Raw genomic sequence first — 13,588 nt, 5'->3', positions numbered from 1 at the left:
GAGAGGAGAGGAGAGGAGAGGAGAGGAGAGGAGAGGAGAGGAGAGGAGAGGAGAGGAGAGGAGAGGAGAGGAGAGGAGAGGAGAGGAGAGGAGAGGAGAGGAGAGGAGAGGAGAAAATCATCAGCTGGAGGCATGGTAACAAGTTTTTAGTGAAAGAAGGGAAGAGAAAAGTATGTTTTAGTACTGAACCAGCAATATTTTTTTCCTTTAAGAACACTTTGCCGCACCAGCATCTAATGTAACGCTTGTCACCGTCCCTTATTCGACATGCTGAGTCACTGCTTCTCTTCATCTTTTATTAAAATAAAATATATGTCTCCTGTGGAAGGACAGCAGTGCCTACCTTTGTGCCTGGAGGAGGAGCAAGACCCAGGAATGAATAAATAATATTTTCTTCTTTAGCAGAGAAAAAGGATTCAAAGTCCTAAAAATGGAACAAACAAACAACAGAGAATTGGTAACAACAATAAAACAGAAAGCACAGGAGGAAGAGACTAGTACAGGCACATCTTTCTTATATTGATGAGAATGACTATGCATTTGCAGCAGTGCCTGCATTATCTAAGCCCCAGGAAGAATATTCAGATAAAGGGAGCTTCATCCTGGCTGGCAAAATGAACAAATGGGCAAATCTCTCCAGAGACTTACACTTTAATTATATCACATCTATGTCAGAATCAGATAAAACCAAGTGTCTCATTTTAATGTGCCTCAGCTATACACACCAAAGCGAAGCTATTCCCATTTAAATGTTAAAACAAACCTTGCTGCAAGAACACAAAATAGGCCCTCAAAACCCTAGACAGCTTTATGACAAAGAAAAGGGAACAGTCAACATAATGGCACAAGTGAAATGGCAATGAGGAAACTATTTTAAAGAAAGGCCCTCTATTCAGAAAATGCAGTATCTTTTCAGACAAACTTAGCAAAGGGCTTTGTTGTTCCCTCTGACATATATGTACCAGCCAAAAAGTCTTGTCCATATGTGAGCTGAAGGGCAAAGTCAGTATCAAAAATGCCCATTTTCTCTTCAGTGCTGAAAAATGAAAAATAACTGCAAAGATGGAACAGATGGCTCCTCTCCTGCCATCTAGAACTCACCGGGTCTTTGCTGTATTCATCTGTACAACCTTCCTACCAAGTAAGGAAGCTCTGCTATCGCTAGTGTGTTGCTGGGGAGCTCACGACTCACATCTCAGGCAGGTAAAAGTCAACAAGTGTGCAAGAACCTAACAGAAACTCAGGTCATAAGTGGCCGGCCCACGATCACCAGGCAGCTCTGTATAGGACAGGGGGCTGAATACATCTGCTGAGTCCTAGACTACTGCCACGACCACTTCATCATCCTTCCTCTCATCCCAAATAACTCCAAAAATAGAACCCTGTAAATAAGAAGGTGATGACTCATCACTGAGACTTGTTTGTAAAGCTGACTTAGGACCCGAGTTGTTTTATTGGGCTGTTTTGGTATTTCCATAAACGACTGGCAAAGGCTGTCCTAGGGAAAGGCTGCAGCAAATGATTTAGAAGCCACTCTAACATCAACAAGCCTGGAATCAATGACATTTCAGTCCAGTTTGGAAGAGGCAACACAGCTTAACAGCCAGGCTAAATGACAGCCCATTTCACTGATTTATCGGAGGGACAGCTTGGTTTTCACACGGACCTGGCTCCAGGCAGTGGAACTGTCCGATCTGGGAGAAGCCCCAGAACACTTTTTGCCCTGACCAGGCAGAATAGTGCCTGAAGCCTAACCCATACATTTCGGAGTGCTACAACAAACAAGAACATGAAGATTTTCTGCAATTTGAAGGGCTGGAATTTGACACAGGCCTTTGACAAGCCATACAAACACACGAAACCTTTGTGTCCTTCTGCATACTACATACTCATTAAACAGACCAAGCAAACTATGTCACAGCATATCAATACCTGGGAAAAAAAGGAGAAGACTGTAACAAGGAACAGCCATGAAGTGGACTTGACGTTTTATGTCATTAGCTCTGCCCCAGAGGAGAAGCAGCAGACTGCAAGTGCGCAAAAAATCTCCAGAGGCATGTAGCCTTGTAGATAACCAGACCTGAGGTCACAAGCAAGACGTGCGAATGACCACACGGACCCCTTATCAATGAAGGATACGATCTTCCAGCATACCAGGTACTCCTTGGCAAGAGCTAGTGTACAATATGACAGAGTAAATGTAGAATGTCACAGTAAAATGTAAGGTAAATCAAGTAAAAACAGGATTACAGTGATCATGGAACAGTTTTTGTTGTACATTTGCACTCTTGCTTTCCTAACGGTGGCTTGTTCAAACCACCTCTCATTGAACCACTGAAGATAACTGCTCCCAAGGAAGGCAGTAAGAAAAAAAGCAGCAACAATTTATTCCAGGTAAGCAATAGTGTTATGTCTGCATAAGAAGACATAAATGGTCTATGCGGAGGGTGGGGGTGTCATTTGTCTTTGGAAAGAGACTTCGAAAAATACAGCAAAATATATATTTTGTCCCCAAAATAATAACAATAAAAAAACCTCTGTGAGCATTTCTTTATGAAATGAGCACACGTACAGTCTACATATCATCCTTTATATGGCCACTGTAGAAAGGCCAGGCAGAAAACAGTAAACTCCAGTTGGACGTCAGTGGAAAGCTCTTCCCAAAGTGAGTGGTACAGCCCCAGATCAGAGTGCACAGAGAGGGTGTGGAAACGCCATCCTTGGCGCCTTTGGGAACTCAGACAGCCAAAACCCCAAGCAACACACTCTAATACAGTTACCCCTGATTTGATCAGGAAGGCAGACTGCAAACCTCCAGATGTTCCTATGATTTCTCTATATTTGACTTTAGCAGTTATGCAAGGCACGAAATAAAACTTACCTAAAAATCAGTTGTGCGTTGTTGTTTGTTTTAAGATACACAATGTAAGCTATTCTATAGATTTAAGTTTATGGAGAAAATCATAAATTCCAGTTTACAGAGAAAACCAGATTACTTTACATTTCTTTCCTAATTTTCCTTTTTTTTTTTTTTTTAAGCAAAATTAAGACAAGAGCAACAGAGTGCTCAGTATATTTAGAAAGTGACACAGATGCAGACGTCTGTCTAGACATGAGCAAAGAAGCAGCTTAAGGAAAAGATCAGATAAGAACATAATTGCCAACACTGATGGATTAGAATGGATACTTGAGACTGGTGTTATAGCCAGGCATAGAAAACGAATCTGTTTCTAATCTGCTTCTTCAAGTGGTTTCTAGATAATGTTACTTTTTTATTTTTATTTTTGTGTGTGTGTGTGTGTGTCTGATTTAAACTACATTTGATTTATTTTTTGCCCATTACATCTTTTCTGTCTCTAGTGGGTATGGAACAGAACATATTTTACAAAATCCTAGAACCACATGGTGATTCAGATGGGAGAAACCTCGGGAGACCATCTAGTCCAACCTCCTCAAAGCAGGCTCACTGCTTAATTCAGACTAATAACGAATTCCTCTCTGCTACAGGCTCGGCCTTTAAAGTATTTGGAGGTTGTCATGCCTCTCTCCAAATCTCTCTTTCTTTGGGTGAGGAAAGAAACCTTTTATCCTGAATTTTCACCTCCCCATTGCCCCCAGACCAGGATATTGCTTATATGCATATGTTACAGGCTTTTATGTATGTGAATGGGAACAAAACATATAAGATGATCATTGGGAAAGGAAGTGAGGGAAAGGGCAGATCTCAGAATGAAGAATGAGCAGAAATGAAATGTAACAATTCTAACCTTAAAAGATTAAAAAAAAAAAAAAAAACTTTTTGGAATGAAAAAAATAGTAGGAGGGAGAAAAAAAAAAGTCTTAAAAAAAGAGGTATAAAAATGGCGTAAAGAGCTTGACTGGTTTAACAGTGCAAAAATAAGATTAAAAGAAGATATAATCTCCAGTTATAAATACACTGGATGTGGACTGCTCATGTTAAAGGGCAATTTTGGCATAAAAGAAAATGTGTATAAACTGACTGCATATATCCAGACTAGAATCATAGAAATTCTAAGGAATTCTAAGAAATTCATAGAAATTCTAAGGTTTCCTGATGCCACGAAGCTGAGACCTCTGAAGACTGTTGTAACAAGAACAACATATTTTAAAGGGACTTTAATGAATTCAGGGCACAGAACTGGAGTCCGTGACCTAGACAGATCTTCATGATCCTCAGTGCTGTTTTTCCTAAAGTGGCCGATGACAAAGGAAGTGGGACACTTGGGGAAGAGTTAAGGTATATACCTTATGTAAACCTCGAACAGAGTGAAACAGTCCTGGGTTTCAGAGTGATTGGTCTGTTGGGCCCTCAAAGGCTCTACAGGGAAGTAGAAAGCAAATCCCCAGCTTTGTGCTGTAGAAATACTGTGGAAGACATTGTGCGCGTCTGAGGAATTTTGCAGCAGTCTGCCCGCCACCTGCCTTGTTCTCAAGCAGCCCACCTAATCCCACTTCACACTCACTGCGCTGCTCCCTGAAGGCACCTCCTCCCATGGAGAAGGGTAAGGATCACGTATTGATATCCTTACATCATTTATTTGGAAAGTGTGCTGAGATACTATGCAAAAAATGAATCTTTGTTATGCACCCACTGGGATCACTAGCCATGGGCTTTGAGAGCTGGCCATGTGAGAACTCTGGAGGCTTTCAGACTAATTATAAATTTGATTTTGTTTTAAATCAAAATCAATACAATTGCTTTCTAGACCCCTTTCCAATGTGGGGTGTTCTTGCAAAGGACTCTTCTTTAGCATAGCTTTATTTTAAGATGCAGATTATTTGGCTTCCTGAAATAGCTTCACACATGGAGTAAAAATTGTATATTTATCATTTACTGACAAGGCTGACTGGCTGCAATGCTTTGCAAGGCAATAACTCTTTAATTCACTAGGTAACCTCTCTAGGGAATCTCAGAAATATTTATGGCAACATTGGCTGCCACAAAACCCAGAGTAAGATATATCAAGTGATACATTTTATTGGTACAGATTAGATGTTGAAATTACGTGAACTCTAACCTACCAAATTTTCTTTTAAGATTTCTATGAGAAAATGAGGAAATTATTGTACTCTTTACTCATACTAGCAACTCTTTCTCTCAAAGCACTTTAAGTTAATTCTGAAAACATAGTGGCACGTAAATCTCTTCTCTCCCAAAACAACCTTCACAGTAGTTCACACTGGATTTGTTGAGTAACCTAAAACTGGACTCACTATGTGAGCTGTGTTTCATAGTACTTTGCAAGTTCATTTCAGAGATCATATTAGAGTACTCTCCAGTCTGTATTTCCATCCAGACTATGAGCAAAAAACTGTGTCTGATATCTCCTTTGATTCCAAGTCCTAATATTAATGTTCTTGCAGTATTATGGGCCACTGATCACAAGAGAAATAACCTGTTACAGAATATATTAAAATGTGTTAAAGTTTCTGTTGTGAAGAGTTGGATTTATTGAATAAGCAATATAATTTCAATAACTCAAACCACATATTATTGGTATTCCAGTCAAATACATTTCCTATTTATTTATAACATAGTGGAAAAGAAAGGTGCCTGTTCATGGCCCCTGCTGTCTCAGACATTTGCTTGACATCCCAGCACCCCAGATGGCTCTGTCAAACAGACAAAAGACCAACACACAGCCTGCAAAATTAACTGAAAGTTTGAGAAGGGAAGTGCCATACAGCTAGTCTTGAGTAAGTCGGTATTGTTAAACCACACAACTGAGCACTTACTCCTCCAAGTGCAGCTGAGCTGTTTTTACAGTCTACATTTGGTTGTCCTGTGATATTGTGTGAAGAAGCCATAGTATCACCTAGCCAGTACTGCCTTTGGTCTTCGGGAGCTGAAGTGAGAGTGTAGGCAGTGAGCCAACAGCAGGCCAACTTGTGAGTGAGCTACACAGCAGGAGGTAGGAGAATGTGAGAGGAAAAACACAGAGCTCCTCACAGGCAGCAAACTCCATGCCTTGCAGTGAGCTCTGGGTCCTGCACAGGCTCTGGGTCTGTGGGGGATAATATATACAGCCTATTAAGCAGTTTCCCTAGCCGGTTTTCCCTCCAACCGTATTTTTGTCTTAAAAATTAATAATTTTGTCTTTATTTTCCTTTCTGTGCCTAAAAACACTTTCTAACAGTTGTTCTTTCAAACTGAATCTCAAATTGGACACTTCCATCTAATGGAAAAGAGTCACTTTCTGTGAAAGAAGACATTTAGCGCCTCTGAAGGCATCAAATTTCCAAACAGCTTCTTACCCCACAGTACCGCTCCTCATTGAAGATCTGTGGAGGGAGGGGAATTCCATTTTGAGGCTTTTTTTCACCCGGCACATTCTCTCTCATCCATTTCCTGTTGTCCTCATCACCTGCTATGTCCATTTGCTGAAAGTCAATCTTGTTGGCCTCTAAAAATCCCACTACTTCTTGCTGTTTCTTTTTGATCTGGTTAGGAAAGAAAAGACAACTGCTTTATAAAATTGCAATATGTTTTCTAAAAGGGATAACTATTATGAGCAGAGTTGATATAAGTATGTCAAGTTGTATCCAGAGCTCCAGTAGCCCCCAAACTTTTGAAGCTGAGATTCAACATTGCTTCTCAGCACCCAGACCACTGCCACTACTTCTTTTTCCCTCACCTTCTTTCTTTCCTCCCTGGAAGCAGTGGTACCTCTGTCTTAGAAAAGAAGCTCAGCAGGAAGCCTCCTACTCTGAACCAGATCTGTGAGTGCCACGCACAAACAGCTAAACTAAGCCCGCCTACATATGTACATACTCTCCCCAATATACGATACACACTTTTTTTTTTTACTCTTTACATGTGACATTTAGATTTCACTGAGCCGCATTTGTTTTTCTGTCCCTGTTCTTAAATGCGAGGCATAATTAAGTAAAGTCAACAGAAATCCTGTGCAGCTTAATTCCTATGCTTGAATGTGTCCCACATTACAGACAGCAATGTTCTATTTGTATTTGAAGCAAGCGCTGTTTAACTGATCTGTACAATTTTTCTCACGTTGCTCTTTGGTCACACACAACCACATTACTACCTAGCACAATCCAGAGATGACTTTCTTTTCCTCCCAGCTATGCTACTCCTTGCAGCCTGTTAGTGTCATACAGAGATGGTAGCCAGCATTGATGTACCCAGGCAGTTTTGACATGTAACCCATCCTATGATTTGAAAGCAGGTCTTCCACAAACCAGAAATGTGAACACCTGAATTTAAAGTGACACCAAACCAGTGTAAATCAGTCTGAGACATGCAATGAGATGAGAAATAACCCACGGATTACGTATTTCTATAATCTAATAAACCTGAAAAGCTGAGGAAGTAGAATGATAGCCTATATTATATTGGAGGAGTGCATTTTCATTATTATTATTAAGGATACATTTTTTTATTCTTGTTTAAGTGAGGAATTATCTATCCGTACAGCTACGTTTGCTTGCAAAAAATAACACACATAAAATGCTGTATATTTTTAAGACAGCAGGAGAGGCTTACGGTGAGCTAGAAAAAGCAATTCACTTTGAATGAAAATACTACTCTAATGTGTTCACAAACCATGCAGCTGACAGATCTCAAAGGTGCTCATATATATTATTTTCACTTTTTAAACAGAGGTCATTTTCCTAATGGCCATTTAGTTGCTCAGTTCTTTGCCAAACACATGCAGGTGGCAGAAAGGATTGCCTGAGGAACGCACGTGCCCATTTCACTGCAGGAGGTGGCAGGATAACGTTAGCATAAATAGTTAAAACCTGCCCGCGCCAGTACTAAGAGTTCCCCCACTTGCTCTGAAAGCCAGCCCTTTCAACTGCTGTCAGCTGCAATTTCAGCATCAGCTTGTCTCTTTGGACACAGGCACCGAAGGAGATAGGGCTCCTGGAATAGCTGGTGCCTGGACAGATAATGTCACTGAGGAGATAAGGCAAATGGAACTACTGAGTCTGAGCTCCCTTGCTTGTGGCTGCAGCTATAACTTGTAGCATTAAAACTGGATAAACAATTTTTCTTCAGTTTGAAGTTCATAATACCCAAGAGGCTCAGACAGCACCAGAAAAATGAATGCCGAGGAAAAATAAACAGTTATATGTAATTATGCTGAATAAAGATAAGGCAAGATGTTTCTTCTGATGATGATAATAATAAACTATGCAGAAGATGAGCTGTGTGTTAACAATTACTAGGGCTTAAGCAGAGAAAAAGATTTAGTTTCTGGGACATACATTAAGTATGAAACCATAAAGCAAGCCTCTGCCATGGCTGGCACTTGGTAGCTTGGCAACTGAAAGGATCTCCAGCAAGCAGCACTCAGAGAGGGAAATCTTCCAGGATGAAACAACACACGGGACATGCAAAGGTTTTCCCAGAATGGATGAGATTGCAGGAGCTTGTTTGTGCCCTCAGTTGTGTCTGATGGCATGGGAAGAATTCAGATAACTTGGCCACAGATTCCCTGGAAAGTAGTGGTGAGCACGATGCTATTTCAACAATGCCATTCTGGCTTTCAACAAAGCCTAGGTTCCCCCATGCCTGATAGTCCTTTACATTAAGAAAGAACTGTTTTAAATGAATATTATCTAGCTAGACTGTAAGAGCTACAGCTAATATTAATTTTGCCTGATGCATAAGTGACTATTATCTTCTATACTGTTGACATCCAGATCATTCCCTGTGACCAGCTGCCTATGGCAGAAGCAAATGTTATCTAGTCAACAGCTTACCGCAGCAGGAACGCTAATGCCGGCAGGCAGAGCTGCCCAAGCTCTCGGTTCTGAGACACGGACAACCTGTTCTTGATCATTACTCTTATTAGACTCTAACTTCTGCTATGGCTCTTTATTTAGCGAGGTGTTAGTCTCATTAGTCCGTATTTTGCTCAGTCTTTCTGATGTGACTGGGTTACAATAAAACTGTGCCCGGCATATTTGAATGCGGGCGAGTTCACAAAATGACTGCAGAAACACTGAGAATAAAAGGGGATTTTAGAGGTGTCCTAGCCATGAGCAGCAGTAAGCAAGACTTTGGAAGACGTCCTCCGTGTAAGAACCCATTCTCTCATGGTTTATGGTCTTCTAGAACCTTACAGGATATTACCCATTTCTAAACACCTCTGCGGGTAGTACCAAAATTATTTTAGTTTTTACTGCCTGTTTCAAGACAACCATTTAGTACTCTTTTAAGCTATGAGCGTCTCCACTTCTGCTTGTCCTAATGCATAGCTCAGTATCAGCTACATTTGGCACACAAGGATAATAAAAGTTATGTAAAATACATTTCTTAATTATTGAGGGAGAAAATACATACTTCAAGTTTGCTCTACAGCAACACCAAGTTGCATCATTCAAGCAACTGGCCCAAAGCACAAGAACGTTACTGGGTTCACTACATTCACTTTGAAAAAGTACTAACTAACATGATGACCAACTGCAATTACTGGTGCAATGCTAGAGTACATAAAAAACAAAAGATTTCATTCTTTACCAATGATACTCTGCTGATACAGGCCCATCGTATTTTGAAATTCAAAATGAACAACATGTATTTGATGGAGATCAGCCACAATGAAGAGAGCATCAGTGGTACTAGGACAATTTAGTCTTCCAATTTAAGCTCCACAGGGATGAAATTCATACTTCTCAGGGAGAAGCTGTAGCAGGCCAATAGAAAATTTGTCTTTAATAGGATTTTAGTGATATGTTAGGGTTTGTGTTGGCTCCTTGCAGGAGTTTTATTTTATATACATCAAAACTCATTAGAGGTTAATTGAAAGGATACCTTCCATCTATTTCATCAGTTAATGTGGAAAACTTCAGCAGAACATGGTGTTTACTTGGCATTGCAATTCTGTATCAGTAAGCGGAACACATGCTACCTACTCAGATAGTTACAGCTATACATCCACCCCATGCACTAGGAAGAAGGAAATACAGAGGCACGTTACCATGTAAAGATGCCATACTCTTCCTTCCAGTACGTGTATAGGATTTCACTGACAGCTTTTGTAGGCTGCTAGCATATAGTAGAGATTGGCACTGATAAGCTTAAGACCTATTACAGTTCACTGGCATTAGTTATTTCTCTGCAGTAATAAACGAGAGTAGCAATGCTTAACAGCTCAAAATGACCAGATAAAGCTTGCATGTTGCCAAGCGTAGCACCCCCCCCCCCCCCTTCATTGCAGTCCAAAAGGAGAGGAGCTAGCTATAGCTGCTTGCTGGGAGGGAGATACAAGAAACATGTATGACATAGGAAAGATTTGGGTTCGGCTCGTGCTAAATATATTTAGTTTTAATTGCATAAGTGATCTCCTAAATGCCAGTGTTTAATCAAAGCACTCAGAAAGCTGACTTGCTGAACTACAGTCCCACTCCTGTAGCAGCAATGGCAACAATCCATGCCTTCATCGCACAGCACCAGTCTTGAAGAACCAAGGAGACGGCCACAACACACACATTCAGGATGTCTGCGATGGGATTCCAGTCACCGTCAGGGCTTTTCCCCAGAAACTGATGACTATCAAAGGAGGCAGGTAAGGCTCTTATTTGGTCAACCAAAGGAAACCAAAACGGGAGACCAAACAGGAGAGAAAAGGTCGCCAATGCATGATGTGTGGCAATTTACAACATTGTTTGAGCAGTAACGAAAATGTCAATAGTAAATCAATAGTAAATTCAGGTTTACAGATAGGCTGAAAATAAATAAATAAATAAATAAATAGAACAGAAAAAGAAAAAAGCTGATGAGGGAGCTGCAAACTTTCCTAAGCTGTGTTCCAGCTTGAATTTTAGTGAATGCTTCCCATTTGATTTTCTAGAGATGGTAGCCCTGTGAACAGGGGGTGTTTTTGGAACTGTTCAACTCTGGAAGCTTCTTAAAGACATGGAGCTGGTGTCAGAGAAACAGAGATGTAGTTAAGCTATGTGCAAGCACCAGCCAATTTGTTTAGCCATGTCACTGGGAATGAATGACCGCCAAAGGAAAGCTGCAATCTGAGCTCAAATGGGAACTGGATATAAAAGGAAACAGTCCTTTCCCGGTTTCCACCTCCCACAGACTTCCAATCTCTCTACTATTCACATGCCCTTTCCTTCAGCTGATACACTGTACTGACAGATACGGCAGTAGATCTCAATACTAAAAATCATCAGTACACCATTTCAAGAGGCTTTACAAAAATAAAAATAAAAATAAAGGCTAGGGAAAGGGAGGAGGATGGGGACGACATTTTTTCCTGTACAACTTCATTCAGCTGACTTTGACTGCAGGTTCTTTACTAGACACTGTTCCCTTTCGGCAGGTGCAGTGTCCTAAAGTCTCTTCTAAAAATAAATACATTAATTTCTACTGTAAATAATCTACCTCTGTATTTGTGCAAATACAATATCCACTTTTTCCTTCTTCAGGGAATATAAATTGATTTAAAAACAACAACAACAACAACAAAACTAAATCCATTTACTGGCAGATAATCTATAAGGAAATGTTATACCTGTAGTAAAATATAGCATGCAAGCAAGCCTGCACTAACATGAATTCTCTATATTTTGAGTTGCTTTCAAGAATAAGGTGTTAAATACAGACCAGAAGATTTTTATTATTATTATTATTATTTTTCTCTTACATGCAAACTCAGGCTGTCCTGGGATATTCTAGGCTAATTTACCAACCTGATCCAGAAAGAGACACATGTCAAATGAGACACCTACCGCTGTAGACCCCGAAGATGTGGCTACAAAGACTTTGATCACCATTTTGACAGTGATGAAAAGGAATCAGCAGAGCACGCCTGCTATCCACAAGTCAACAAAGTCCCAAGAGGAATCCCAGCCTTCGGCAGCTCCTGGGCTAACCCGGATCCTAAATGGGTGCACCCCACAGCAATCCACCAGCTTTGGCCTCTCCCTCTGCCCGGGGGTCCCGGGTTTTCCCACTCAGCTGGCTCCTAGGTATTTTGGGATGAGGGGCCAGTAAAGGATTGGTTAGTAAGAGGAGCCATAGCAAGAGGTTTGCACCTGCCCCTGGCCTTATTGCATTAGATTGACAGGATGGCAGTCCGTAAAAGGCAAAGGAGAGTCCTGCACCAATGAGGCAGGCTGCAGAAATGTTCGGGAGAGGGGGAAGGGACAAGGGAGAAGGGACAGGGAACAGGGAATGGGATCGCAGAGCTGTAGGGTAACATATAAAGTTGCATCAGTGTTGTCACCTCCGGCATAAAAGGGCTTGTGCCCTCTCCCTGACAACAACAAAGAGATTTCAGAGTGGTAGATACAAATTTCACGTTAAAAAGGGGAGGGGAGGAGAGAGGGTAGGGGGAGCATAGGATCAGAGGTAATTCTAGTAGAGATCATATTGAAATAACCCTCCGTAACAAACGCTCTTGGCTGTAAAGAACTCAGATCATGCTCCAAACTGCAGGGCTCAGGCGCTTATCTGAAATGAGTATGTCACTTTATTTCCCGATACTGTGGAGGGTGATTTTGTCGATTGTATGTATCCAGTCGCTATTATTGGATTTTTTTTCCTTCTTTCTGCATCATCAGTGAAAACTCCCATGGCACAAGAAGAGGTCCAGAACTCTTGGTAAAAAATATTCTGTTCTACTGTGGTATGCAGGATGCTCTTTTTTTTTTCTTTTTTTTTTTTTTTCTTTTTCTTTTTTTTTCTTTCTTTTTCTTTCTTTCTTTTTTTTTCCATTTGGTTGTTGCCTTCTATCCCAGAGATGGTCACAGTTCAACGTCTGCCTGCGCATATTTGCTTAAGAAGGTCTCTGAGCATGAAAGTTATTTTGAGAGTGTTAAACGTTAAGATAACTTTCAAGCATTGAGGGCCAAGTTCAGTTTTGCTGTAAACGAGCACCACGATACTGAGTTCAGCAAGCTGACCTGGTGACAGAGATGAAAATTCTGGGTTTTAGAACGTGTTCATGCACGACTGCAGTGTTCAATCCTAAAAATACTTTAAATGGAAATTCCTTTTTAGGGTTGATTAGGGCTCAGAATACAATAGTTACCAGTGCTATCCTTGAAACTAAGTGTTTTTTTTGTTTGTTTGTTTGTTTGTTTTGTTTTGTTTTCTTTGCGCGTTTGAAACATTATATGAAGCTGGAAATGCAGCAAATGTGGTATTTCTTATACTGAACAGGAATCCTGAGAAACCTTAGTGAAAACTAAAAATAATGCTATGGATAGTTTGCAGTGCTTACTGGAGCTCACCATCTGTCATTTTTTTCTTTTATGAAGAGGCAACAGGAGGTCCAGCAAAAGGAAAAGCCAATTAGATAGAATTGGGTATTTTCACAGAGTTTTTACCTGCAAAAGTAGATAAACAACTTAGTCCGAAAACATAATTTTTTGCCAGGAGTTATTATATGTGACTGTTTCTCAGGAAAATTTATATGTAAGTACACTCTAGTAAATTGAATGAAAATGATGAGCAATTGGGAACACACTGTTTCCAAATTAGTTAATTTGGATAGTAACGCCCTGAAGAGTTAGAAAGAAAGGACGGTGAGGTCATTTGCTTCAAAGCGTACTGATAAACTGTTGCAAATATAGCAGTATT

General features: G+C 40.5%; 1 protein-coding gene across 3 annotated transcripts in view; it reads right to left on the bottom strand.

Moving 5' to 3' along the window:
• The window catches only part of LOC118160812 (SH3 domain-binding glutamic acid-rich-like protein), a 26,011-nt gene extending 14,061 nt beyond the window's left edge, over nucleotides 1-11,950 (bottom strand). For all 3 annotated transcript variants that reach the window (XM_035315810.1, XM_035315811.1, XM_035315812.1), the window contains exons 1-3: nucleotides 11,734-11,950; nucleotides 6,277-6,462; nucleotides 344-424 (exon numbers count right to left, since the gene is read on the bottom strand). In XM_035315810.1, the coding sequence (XP_035171701.1) occupies nucleotides 344-424; nucleotides 6,277-6,462; nucleotides 11,734-11,778 (312 nt within the window). In that variant the 5' untranslated portion in view covers nucleotides 11,779-11,950. The remainder of the gene's footprint in view (nucleotides 1-343; nucleotides 425-6,276; nucleotides 6,463-11,733) is intronic.
• Nucleotides 11,951-13,588: the final 1,638 nt, after the last annotated feature.

This window comes from Oxyura jamaicensis, chromosome 1 (assembly GCF_011077185.1).
Source record: "Oxyura jamaicensis isolate SHBP4307 breed ruddy duck chromosome 1, BPBGC_Ojam_1.0, whole genome shotgun sequence".
Taxonomy (NCBI): Eukaryota; Metazoa; Chordata; class Aves; order Anseriformes; family Anatidae; genus Oxyura; species Oxyura jamaicensis.
This window is presented reverse-complemented; position numbering and strand designations above follow the sequence as displayed.